Here is a 13,553-nt window from a genome sequence, read left to right as displayed (position 1 = left end):
GCGGATGCTCAGGCAGCCTCTGTTTCTTTTCCGTTTTCAAACCTTAGAGGTGTAAAAATTGGGTCACACCTCATGAAATTTAAATAACAAAACAGTCTACCTAGATTAATAATAATCCTACTGCTTCTACTGCTATATCTTGCCTATAAATCAGAATTAAAATTTTGGGGTTAGTATCACAACTTGAGGGTTTGTTTTTTTTTCTTTCATTTTGGGGAAACTGACATTTTTTATTCTTCTTCCTCAGGATGGATTGGGGAGATGAATATCCCCACAATTCTTTTGACCTACATTGTTTGTTAAATTCATTTCCTGGAGACTTGGAGTTTAAGCAGATCTTCAGTGACATTGATGAAAAGATAGAACAAAATGCTAGAAGGTAAATATTGTTAATTTTAAAACAAGTTGGTTTCATGTTTCATTTGCAAGAAACTTTTATTATCTAGTCTACGGTTAGTGTTTCCTGCTCTTAAGAAAATTTTAGGTTTTAATTATCATTAACTTTCCTCAAAAAATTAATTAGACCCTTCCCTCTAGGATATAAGATGATTTTTCTTATCTGATTACTACTTTAAACAAGGCTAAAAAAAAGGCTAAAAATACAGGCACTGCCTTCAAATAGATAAAGTTTGTTGAACTACTGTTGTTGGGGAGGAAGAAATTTTCCTCTACCCTTCTAGGTTCTTTGCATAGTCTAATAATTAAATTGAAGTGAGACAAATGAACAGGAAAAACTCAAACAAAAGTGTAAAATAGCCTGTATTCATGAGAGAGAGTCAGAAAAACTGAGTAGATGGCCAAAGTGGCCAAAGTCCTCATCTTAAATACTTTTCTCAGCTAAAGATGAAAGAGGTTGTTGAGGTTGGGGAGAATCAAGCATGGAAAGTTACCAGGAAAAACGTCATGAACAAGGGTGAGGTTGTTGTGCAGGCTTAAGTCAGTGCCTTCTCCACTGATAGATTTGGTTATCCTCTGCCTGGTACAGTGAAGGAGATACCTTTACAAATGGAGATTTTTTCCATATGAATGTGAATGTTTCTAATGAAAGGGTAACTCCTACTTGGTTTTCAGATTATTTACTTTATGTGTTTCTTAGAAAACAGACAGCTTGGTATAATTTAATATGCCAAAGAGGCATATTTTAGGGTGGCAAGTTTTGCTCCCCTCAGTTCTGTTCTTTCAGTCGCTCAGTCGTGTCTGACTCTTTGCGACCCCATGGACTGCAGCACGCCAGGCCTCCCCGTCCATCACCAACTCCCAGAGCTTACTCAACTCACGTCCATCATGTCAGTGATGCCATCCAACCATCTCATCCTCTATCATCCCCTTCTCCTCCTGCCTTCAATCTTTCCCAGCATCAGGGTCTTTTCAAATGAATCAATTCTTCGCATCAGTTGGCCAAAGTATCTGAGTTTCAGCTTCAGCATCAGTCCTTCCAGTGAATATTCAGAACTGATTTCCTTTAGGATGGACTGGTTGGATTTCCTTGCAGTCCAAGGGACTCTCAGGTCCATATAGCCATAGCTGTGGTTTTTCCAGTAGTCATGTGTGGGTGTGTGAATCTGAGCCAACTCCGGGAGATGGTGAAGGACAGGAAAGCCTGGAGTGCTGCAGTCCATGGGGTCCCAAAAATTCAGACACGACTTAGCGACTGAACAACAGCAATGCTGTTCATGATTTCTTAGGGCTTGCCAGTATGGATGGCCTGCATTTTCATTAATATGTTTAAACATTATCATTTGATGGATAAGAACGGAAATTAAAATTTTGAAATTAGATATTCAAAAAATAGTGTAGGGTCATGGATTTCTTGAACTGCTGAAAGCAGAACATTAAATTATTTTTATGTAATGTTTGTCGTATTAAGTCTCCTCACTTAATTGGGAGGCTAGGCAGTCCATCTATGTGAGGTTAGTCTTTGTCACCTACTCCAAAATTAGTGTTACTGAACGCTGGAGGAGGGACTTCCCTAGTGGTCCATTGGTTAGCAACCTGCCTGCCAATGCAGGGGACACAGGTTCAATCACTGATCTGGGAACTGGAACTCCCAACATGCCTTGCGGCAGGGAGGCCAGTGCACCACAAGTACTGAGCCAGTATACTCTAGAGCCTGTGAGCTGCAGCTACTAAAGCCTGTGTATTCTAGAGCCAGTGCTCCCCAAGGGAAGTCACCACAACGAGAAGCCCATGTACTTCAACTAGAGAGTAGCTTCCACTTACTGCAACTAGAGAAAGCCTGTGTGCAGCAACAAAGAGCCCCATGCTCTGCATCAAATACCCAGCACAGCCAAAAATAAATGAATTACTTAAATAAATAAACACTGGGGGAAGCAGGAACAGCTAAGCAATTTCCACTAATACATATTCTCTGATAGAAAGGACTTTGTCTTCATATGTGTTTGTGGACCCTAAGGTCAGTTCATTCACTGCAATCCTTTTGGCCAAAGATTCTAATAATTCTCCTTATGTTGAAACCATGTAACTCAGATTCAGACTTGAACTCATGGTCTTTTAATTAGAATCACTCACCTAGTGTCTGGACTTGTTTCAGGGCAGAAGGAATTCAGTGAGAGGCAAAGTGATAGGCAAGAAAGTAGGCTTATTAATATAGGACACTTGTGAGAGATGCAAGCGGGCAGGCAAGGGGGCTCTGCCCTGAGGATTAAATGGGCTACATTTGTTTAATCAAAGAAAAGTAGGGGAGGGGAGAAGGCTGCCTTTTCCCTTGTTCTTCTAGTAAACATCAGACTTACATCACCTTTGTATCAGGCGGGAGAATGTTCTACCCTATGAGGTCAAACTGACTGTCATAGCAATTAGTTAAACCAGCAGAAGGATGGTAACATATCCTAAAATATGTTGCATCATCTCAGGTTTCTGTATCATGAGAGTCTCCTACTTTGGAATGTTGTCCTTCCTTTAAGTTCTTGCCCTTGGTCCTAAGTATCTTCTATCTTGCTGAGCTCAACCAGCAGAATGCAGGCCTCCTTTTTTGTTTCTTTCACTTAATGACCTAGGGCATATCTTGTGCTTTTATTTATCGTTTTATAGTTAAGCAAGCCTGCTTCATGTACAACATTCTGATAGGTTTCTTAAGCAACTGTTAACCTGCAGTGATTTCCCAAAGTCCCCTTGGTTTTCCTCTCTATCTGTAATCCCCTCCTGGGACTTCCACCACTACCAGTGTAACTATCCTGCTCTGTCCCTATCAGTGTAGATTACAAATAGGCAAACCACAGTAAAAATGTCTATTATCAAATGATGAATAGTGTTTCCTTTTTAAAAATTTAAAGTATAGTTATACACTGTCAAAGAAACTGAACCGAGCAAGTGAAATTTTCCTGCAGTTTTTCCCTCATGTTTAATATGAGAATACAGTTTACTTTTCACCATAACAATGGGCATAAATAACTTAAATTCAAAAGATAGCCTATACTCCAAAAATTCTTTTATAAACAGCAAAAAAGTATCATATTGCTGAGGAATTAAAATTAAAATCTTCTCTCATTCTGGGAATCCTCTCCACAAAGGCTGAAGAGAAAGAAAACTCTTCTGTTATTCAACAGGCTTTAAATCAAAATGTCAGAAACATCCAGGCGATCTGCTAAGAGACTGAAAAAGCAGAAAGGAATCACAGCCCTTTATATAGTCTAGTAGGTACACCCATTTGGAGAAGGCAATGGCACCCCACTCCAGTACTCTTGCCTGGAAAATCCCATGGACGGAGGAGCCTGGTAGGCTGCATTCCATGGGGTCGCTAAGAGTCGGACATGACTGAGCGACTTCACTTTCACTCTTCACTTTCATGCGTTGGAGAAGGAAATGACAACCCACTCCAGTGTTCTTGCCTGGAGAATCCCAGGGACAGGGGAGCCTGGTGGGCCGCCATCTATGGGGTCGCACAGAGTCGGACACGACTGAAGCGACTTAGCAGCAGCAGCAGCAGGTACACCCATTATATGTAATAACATATTTTCAGGAGAAACAATATCTGTTGTAGGAAAAAATGGGTTGCAGGAGGATGGTCATGTCCCTGGTCCCCGGAGAGTTCCAAGTACTTGGGACAGCCCACCAAGTGAGGATCCTTGGCTTCATGTAGGAAAGAATTCAAGCGTGAGCCGTAGCAAAGTGAAAGCAGGTTTATTTAGAGAGCTAGACCCTCTATAGGAGTGTGGGGTCTCTCAGAAGGCGTGAGCAGCCCTGATACATGGGGTGGTTCATTTTTACGGGCTGGGTAATTTCATAGGCTAATGAGTGGGAGGATTATTACAAGTATTTTGGGGAAGGGGCAGATATTTCCAAGGATTGGGTCACCACCCACCTTTTGGTCTCTGCAGTCACCTCGGAAGTGTCATGGTGCCGTGGGTGTATCTTTCAGTGTATGCTTGTAAATTACAATAAACACATAATGAGGCTCAAGGTCTACTGAAGGCGAATCTTCCACCATCTTGGGCCTAGCAGTTTCTAAAAGGTTTTTGTGGTCCCTTGTTTTTCTTAATGGTTATATCATTCTTTTCATGGTTGTGCCCTGCCTCCTTCCTTCCTGTTTCCTAACCAGCCTTCAAATAGAATTGATAGCACAGTTCTTCACACGCGGTTCATCCTAACTTCACCATGAGTAAAAAGCACCTGTGTAAGCTAGTTGGCATCATCCTGAGGAGAAGCAAACTTCTCGTGTCTTTATGATAAGAAGCCGTTTTGCAAATTGAATCAAGGCACCCACTGACATTAGGCTGCTCCTTTTCACAGGCACAGGGAGATAGTTATCTCCCTTGGTGTTTGTGTTTTGAAAGGATGGCTCCCAGTTTTTTGAGAAAGAGAGTCCTGGCTGAGAAAGCTGACAAAAGATCTATCTAGTCTTCCAAGGGATACATTTCAGAGAGATGAAAAAGTACTTACATTTGCAGTTTCTAAGGTAAATAAGAAACAGAAGGAGAGGGAAAACTTTTCCCTTATTTTCAATAGCGAGAATTAAGCTTCTTATTTTTAATTTGTAACTACCATTAATTTATATGTATATACATACATACCCATATAAATATATATATATCTTTTTAAAAAATAGCATAATATATCATTTTTTAAAAAGCATTTATACGTGACCTAATCACATTATGCTGCTGCTGCTGCTAAGTTGCTTCAGTCGTGTCTGACTCTGTGCGACCCCATAGACGGCAGCCCACCAGGCTCCCCTGTCCCTGGGATTCTCCAGGCAAGAACACTGGAGTGGGTTGCCATTTCCTTCTCTAATGCATGAAAGTGAAAAGTGAAAGTGAAGTTGCCCAGTTGTGTCCGACTCTTAGCGACCCCATGGACTGCAGCCTACCAGGCTCCTCCAGAGAATGTGTATTATAATTTATATTATATATGTGAATATAAAATCACTATGTTAAACTTCAGTATAATTATGTATTTATTTAATTTATATATTCAATATTATATATGTCTATATTGTATGACACAGTTTCTCACCCAAAGGAATTTATAAATGAAATGAGTATGAGCTTAAATAGATTAACAAGTCACTTATCCTTATTCTAGAGAATTTTTTTTTCACCAACTGATGCTAAGAAAATTTTTTTAATTGAAGTAGAGTTGATTTATAACGTGATAGTTTCAGGTGTATGTATATATATATGTATATATAGAGAGATGATTATATTAAAACAATTTAAATATTTTCTAAAAAGTGACTTTCTTTGTTCATAATGGCCTTGAGGCTCCATCAGAACAAATCACTGAGGGATTTCCCTGGTGGTCCAGTGGTTAAGACTACACTTCCACCTCAGGAGGCATGGGTTCCATCCCTGGTCAGGGAACCAAGATCCCACCTGCCGCAGAGCATGTATAGCCAAAAAAAAAAAGAGATAAAATAAGAGATTAGAAAAAAACCAAGTCACTGAGCTCTGATGCTTTTGTCATAGACGGTTTCATTTTTTATTTGCTAAACCATCTACAGTTATTTCCTGTCCTACCTGGTCAATAAGAAATCATATTGAGAAGTGAAACAATGATTAAAATATTGTACTTTGCCGTCATAAATAGTTATTTAGGTCAAAATTCAGATGTTAGTATTAAAAAGAAAATATGGAGTATAAGGATATAATTTTTAAATTAAAAATATTTTATTGCCCATATATTAAAACAAACCTAGAGCAAAACCACCTCAAGTGACCATTGATCTTCATGGGGGATAAAATAAGGGAGAGCTGTATGTGCCGTGTGCTACATTTAGAATCAAGTCTATTTTTCATCAAATTCAATTATGTTTTTATTATACTCTAGAGAATAAACATAATAGTATAGGGTGTATATATTTTTTAAAAATAAAATACTGAATAATAACCATGTTTCAGAAGAGTGTAAATCATTTATGCACTCATTTATTGCCTCCTAACAGAATAGCTTTTAGAAAATTGTATGTCATGACGAATCAGTTATGCCACACTTACATTGCAGTAGTTGAATTACCCTTGGCATTTTTGTATTCTAACAGTTCTATTTATCTCTCAATGGTGTACACTGAATAAGTAATGAACATCCATATGATATGGCTTTTCCCAATACTTTTAAAGAAGAAAACATTAGTAATTCATTTTTAAATATGGTATTTTTCCTTACCCTTGAATTTTTAAAGTTGTGTTTCTAGCAGTGACCCTGAATTCTAAGTGTGAATTCCTTCCCTCTTCTTAATATTATCAGGTTTTATGAGCCACAGGGTCTTTTGCTTCCCAAAGCAGTGATTCACCAGAATGGACTAGAATGCCCAGAGGTCACTGAACCTTCACCTGCCCTTCAAGAGAGGCTGTCATTCTCCCAGACCATTTTTCACTTTTACATCCTCATTTGCATTCAAGTCAGAGCTAGGTGACTCTTAGGTCTGACAGTGGAAGTCAGTGACACTGAATCACTTACTTCTAACACATATCACCGTTGGTAGCAGGAAGGTAAATATCCCGCCAAAGAGGGATACTGTGAATGCTGTGTCCACAGACTCACCCCGGTAACTAAAAACCACACGTAGCACTAAAATCTGTTTTGAGCTAAACAAAACTTAGTATTAGCTTAATGCAATATTGAGGCATAGAAGTTTTCTTGGGCTTACAGTACATCATGAATGATTTTTCTCCTCTTAATGTTCAGTTGATATATCATTGAGTTTCGTTTGCCTTTCTGTTTCTTAGCCATAGACAGTATTTGTGTGTACCTCAGGATGTAAGTTTTGCTGGCACTGTGCAGGATTACTCCACCATCCTCTTTTTTTTTTTAAATCTAAGAAAGAACAAGAAGTCCTCCTGTGGGTAATATCACTGGTCTTGATCCAGGAGAGGTAGGGTCAGAGTGGTAGGGGAGGGCGTTAACGTTATATTGTGGCAGAATACTGGATAGATGGTTTCTATAAATTTAACCATGCTCTCTGATTTGAGGTGGCATATTAGACCATTTTCTTCTCATCATGATCTGTCACCATTAGCTCCATTATTTGAAGTCTAGGAGGTTCCAACTTCTTTCTCCAGAGTCCTGTATTATATGCCCTCAAAACTCTCATTAGACCTCTGCTTCAGGAGACTGAGATAAGTAGCGTAAAATGTGGGATCAGTAGCTCTATCAGATTATCATTAAGAGATTCTTTCAGGTAATGCATACATTTTAGGTGTTCAACAGGTTTTAAAAGTATAATCTTTATTTTTAGGTGAGTTAGCTTTACTTACTTTTGGCCAAACAGGCCTAAGACAATAAAGAATCACCATTCAGGATATTCCAGTAAGAGGTATTATTGTATTATCTTTCCATGGGAAATAAGGAAAAGGAAGTAAGTGTCTTCCTGTCTATAAGCTGTTTTAATGGCAAAGGTGTGAATAATATTGTAGTAAAAATGCAGACCTGATAAGGAGATTGAGCCAGCAATAGTAGGGCACTATTCTGGAGGGAGGGTCAGAGTTAATGGTTGAGGGGGAAGTAACCCCCAGCCCTGAGATGCCAACCAGAGATGCCCAGTGAAGCCAGCTCAGCTATGAGGACAAGCATGGGGGAGGGAAAGCTAGAAGGAGACTGGGCCCTGGTAAGGAGATGTAGCTTGTGTGGCTGGCCCCTCTCTCCTGCCAATGACTAATGCCTCAAGAGCTAACTCAACCCCAACAGCTTTCCCTGGGAAAGGGCTTCGTCAAGGATTTAGCAAAGTAAACACCTTGTCTTAAAAGGATCACTAATGCCACAGCTTTTGCTAATCACAGTCTTTGTTCTAGAATTATGACTAAGAATATCATCTTATGGGACTTGGAAAGAAGTTGAGTTGGGGACCCTGAAAGCTGGTCTTGTTTTCTCCTTTATTTTTGCTTTAAAGGCTAACTGTTATGGCACTGTATTCTCATTGCCTAAAAAAGTCCTGGGACAAAGTAGGCTAGAGGTTAGACATCTACTGTGTCTGCTTTAGCTAGTGTGACATTAGATGAGTGGAATGGGATACAAGAAGCTATCATCAAGTGCTAGTTTTCTCTTCCGGTAAGTAGTTTACATTATAAAATGATACATACTCAGGAAGATTTGCAGACAGTAGAGAAAGGCCAATACAAGGAAAAGGTGAGTATGGAAGGGTAGAGATGAGGAAGTTTTCTAACTCCTTTGACCCTCCTCATCTTGTTCCTCAGAGGTAACTTACACTAATGAATTATTGTAGAACTATCCAGAAATGTTCTTTATATATAGTTGTGTGCACCCAAAAATATATTCTCCTTTTTACACAGATGGGATTTGTGGGTGTACTTTACTTAGATTTTTTTTAATGTATTTTAAAAACTTTCTCCGTATACTAAGTCAATTCCCTCTTGATGAGCATTTACATTATTTGTAGTCTTTCTGCTGTTACTGCACACACACATGCATACATGTGTCCTTCCTTCCTTAGGAACGGTTATATGATGGCTTCTTAGACGTTGTATAATTAGCTGTGATAAGATTGTTCCTCAGCCAGCCTTCCACTGTCTTCTCTCCCATGAGCAGTGTATGAAATGGTATACTGAATGTCCCGCCTCCTCAGTGTGGCCATACGTATTAATTAAACCCTCAGTTTGTAACTTGCAGTCAGATCTGTCTGGCTTAGTGATTGCATGTATCTGGGCAATGAAGATAAAGATGTAAACTAGATATGTTCCTGATATAGTCTGATTTTCATTATTATATACGTTCTCCTTCTCTCTTCTTTTTTCTCTTTCTCAGGAAGAGAACCAAGGGAATCATCCCCAAAGTAAATGCTGGTGCAAATTTCTCACTTTTTCTCCAGTTTTCAGTTTGTGTGGTTTCACTGGGATAAGTCACATTCTGACTTTAGTAACTATGCTAAAATATGAAAGCTGGGAAGCCTCCATAGATAAAAAAGATAGCACATTAACTTACTCTTGCTTGTCATGGATGTTAAACTGCCATGTCCTAATATCGCTGTAGAACATTTCTGGGAAATGTTCTTTATATTGTTAACAGAGTCCTGTGCCACTTCCATGGAGCTCCTATCTACATTATGGAAAGGGATCCCAAGTCATATGTAATTTTAAAAGTGAAACTGTACCTTGGTATATGATGCCAGGCTCACTCCAGCAATGTCAGGACTACCCCACCATTGAATGGAAGTTGGGGGGTATTTCACAATTGGTTGACTCTTTTGGAAGTGCTTTAGATTTTTTAGATGGGCACTTGCCCTACATTGGTCTGAACTTTCCTGAAGCAATCTGGACATTTTAAAGCGTCTGTAAACGTTTGTGGTGAGGACTGGTGAGAATAACTCTGAACAAAAGGTGGATTGACAATAGATGGGACTCTTGGGAGGCTATTTGTATAGTTCAGATGAGAGATGATAAGATCCTGAGCCCCTTCTTTCACAATAGGAATGGAAAGGGGAAGATTCATTTGAGAAGATTTAAGGAGAGTGTTGTTAATAGGATTTGGGGTCAAGGATGTTTTTTTCCCTGAGAGTACAGTTAAAACTTTTGAAATAACTGAAACAGAAAATAGTTTAGCAAAAATATATAAATTTGCTACATTTCATTGAAATAGTCGTCTTATAAATTCTTTTCACAGCCTTTTAAGAAATACGCTTGAAAAACATCTTTGTCTCAAGAAAGTAAGTTTTCATTTCGTGGCTGACTTATGGTTTATCAGTCTCTTCCCTATTAATTACCTGTTAATTCCAAGGAATTTTATTAATCTCCTTAGATGAGCTAGGTTTATCTAAAAGGCAGAAAACTCTTATTTACTTCACAACTAGTTCTTGGTGTTTTTAAATATATCACAGTATTGAAAAAACCTTTTCCTTAGACTGAACTTATGTTGGTAAAAAGTATAAACAAGAGCAACAAACATGTAAAAGCTTAAAAAAGCTTTTTAATGTTTCCATTTTCCATATTGTAGATGCAGTCTTGAATCTCTGCCATGGCACCTCTACCCTGCTCTAAAAAATAAAAACTCTCACCCTTCTATGAAAGCACACCTTTATGTCCTCTAAAACCTTTACATTGAAGAAGTTCTAATAATTTTTACTGGTAGAACATATTTTTTTTCCCCTTTGAACTTTTTTGTGCGACTGAATAATAACGACTAAGAGTTTTAAATCCTGAAAGAGTTTTTACAGTAAGCTTAAGCACCACGATTATAATTGTTCTCTTTTCCTCAGTTCCTCTCCCTGTCCTCAACCGCACCACCCCCAGTGTTAATCAGCTCTTGTGCAGTTGTTGTTTAGTGATGCCTATCACAGGACATCTTTATCCTTTTGGAGTAAAATAGTGCATATATACATACACACATGCCTACATGTGTAAACATGGTTGTGACCAAAAAAAAAATAAAATAAAATAGTAACTTTATGTTTTTTTATTGTCCAAATAAACAGAGTTTTAAAGTGACCCAGCCATGAGATTAGATGACCAGCACTGAATTCTCTGGGGTCAGGTATCAGGGACTTCTAAGCACAGTGATCTGGTTAGTTTTCTTAGAGCATCAATATCCTCGCGTATAATCTCCTTTTCTATAGGAAGAAGCCTTTTCTGCACCTCCCAGAGGCACACTGAGTGACTACCTCCTGTGTACTCCCCCTGACTCAGCGCTTCGTACACACACCTCTTATCAAGTCTTACTGAGTGTAGTTCTTCGTTTACAGGCCTATCTCTCTCACTAGAAAGAATTCCTTTAGGGATGGGACCATGTCTTATTCATGTTTAGGTCCTTAGCATAATCACAGTACCTGCCGCATATTCAGGATTCAGTTAATGTTTATCAGATATGCTTTCATTCAACAAGTAATTTTCCCACTCAAGGAACCTAGGATTGAATGTTGAATGAGAAAATTATATCCTTTAAAAAAAGCATGCTGTATGTTGCATCTTAGAAATGGTTTATAAATTGATTTACACACAGCCACTCAGTAATGCATCCGCTTGCACACATCATTAACTTGGATAATTCAGAGTCATTATAATTAAAGCACTTTGGGGTTCAGATTTATTAGGAAGTGTTGAGACATATGAAGAGGCATAGAGAATACTGTGATAAACATTCACGTGCTCATGATGTAGTATGAGGAATAAAACGTTACCTCTGCAGCTGAAACTCACTGTGTGCACCTCACTAGTCTCACCCCACTCCCATCCCCACCCTGCATTTGGTGATATTGATCATTCCAGCACATTTCTTTTTTCTTTTAAAATGTATGTATGTAAGTATGTATTTAGTATTAAAGTAGAGTTGATTTAAAATTCTATATTTGTTTCAGGTGTACCACACAGTGATTCAACATTTTGATACATTGTGCTCTGTTTTCTAGCACATTTCTGTATACTTTTACTATGTATGATTATAATCCTGAATACTGTGTTTTGATCATATGGCTTGCTTTCAAGCTATTACATGGTTCATATTCATTTGTACCTTTTTTTCCATAACATTACTTTTGTTAGATTCATCCATGTTGATAATGTATTATCATTATCAAATTAATCCATGTATTTCTAGTTCATTTTCATGACTGTGTTTCATGGGATAAATGTAATTATTTAACCATTCTCTCTACTGGTGGGCATTTAGAATATTTTCAGTGGTTTTAATATTACAAATAAAGTTAGGAATATCCCTTTAGAAAGTCCTTGCTAAACCAGCTAATGGTGTACATTTGGGAATTTAAACTATTTAGGGCAGACATTCTACATCAACATTAGACTTCTGACATTTTTGGTCAATAAATGTGTTAATTGGATTTCTATTTGCTGAATTACCTTGGTAATAATTTTACAACTGACCTTGTTTCTAAAGACAATTAGAAACAACTTAAAGCTGGTTTTAGAAAAGGCAGAGGAACCAGAGATCAAATTGCCAACATCCGCTGGATCATGGAAAAAGCAAGAGAGTTCCAGAAAAACATCTATTTCTGCTTTATTGACTATGCCAAAGACTTTGACTATGTGGATCACCATAAACTGTGGAAAATTCTGAAAGAGATGGGAATACCAGACCACCTGACCTGCCTCTTGAGAAACCTATATGCAGGTGAGGAAGCAACAGTTAGAACTGGACATGGAACAACAGACTGGTTCCAAATAGGAACAGGAGTACGTCAAGGCTGTATATTGTCACCCTGCTTATTTAACTTACATGCAGAGTACATCATGAGAAGCACTGGGCTGGATGAAGCATAAGCTGGAATCAAGATTGCCGGGAGAAATATCAAAAACCTCAGATATGCAGATGACACCACCCTTATGGCAGAAAGTGAAGAGGAAGTAAAAAGCCTCTTGATGAAAGTGAAAGAGGAGAGTGAAAAAGTTGGCTTAAAGCTCAACATTCAGAAAACGAAAATCATGGCATCTGGTCCCATTACTTCATGGCAAATAGATGGGGAAAAAAGTGGAAACAGTGTCAGACTATTTTTTTTGCTCCAAAATCACTGCAGATGGTGACTGCAGCCATGAAATTGAAAGACGCTTACTCCTTGGAAGGAAAGTTATGACCAACCTAGATAGCATATTCAAAACCAGAAACATTACTTTACCAACAAAGGTCTGTGTCGTCAAGGCTATGGTTTTTCCAGTAGTCATGTATGGATGTGAGAGTTGGACTGTGAAGAAAGCTGAGCGCTGAAGAATTGATGCTTTTGAACTGTGGTGTTGGAGAAGACTCTTGAGAGTCCCTTGGACTGCAAGGAGATCCAACCAGTCCATTCTGAAGGAGATCAGCCCTGGGATTTCTTTGGAAGGAATGATGCTAAAACTGAAACTCCAGTACTTTGGCCACCTCATGCAAAGAGTTGACTCATTGGAGAAGACTTTGATGCTGGGAGGAATTGGGGGCAGGAGGAGAAGGGGACAACAGAGGATGAGATGGCTGGATGGCATCACCGACTGGATGGACATGAGTTTGAGTGAACCCCGGGAGTTGGTGATGGACAGGGAGGCCTGGCGTGCTGCAATTCATGGGGTCGAAAAGAGTCGGATTCGACTGAGCGACTGAACTGAACTGAAGCAGAAAACAACTTCAGCTCAGTTCGGTTCAGTTGCTCAGTCGTGTCCGGCTCT

The 13,553-nt window shown here is 38.8% G+C and overlaps 1 protein-coding gene across 2 annotated transcripts in view; it reads left to right on the top strand.

The window, feature by feature from the left end:
• The window catches only part of MCTP1 (multiple C2 and transmembrane domain containing 1), a 1,071,916-nt gene that overhangs the window by 707,841 nt on the left and 350,522 nt on the right, over positions 1–13,553 (top strand). For both annotated transcript variants that reach the window (XM_059888261.1, XM_010807608.3), the window contains one exon: positions 248–379. In XM_059888261.1, the coding sequence (XP_059744244.1) occupies positions 248–379 (132 nt within the window). The remainder of the gene's footprint in view (positions 1–247; positions 380–13,553) is intronic.

This window comes from Bos taurus, chromosome 7 (assembly GCF_002263795.3).
Source record: "Bos taurus isolate L1 Dominette 01449 registration number 42190680 breed Hereford chromosome 7, ARS-UCD2.0, whole genome shotgun sequence".
NCBI classification, from domain to species: Eukaryota; Metazoa; Chordata; class Mammalia; order Artiodactyla; family Bovidae; genus Bos; species Bos taurus.
The sequence above is the reverse complement of the archived record's forward strand: the minus strand, read 5'-3'. Positions and strand labels throughout refer to the sequence as shown.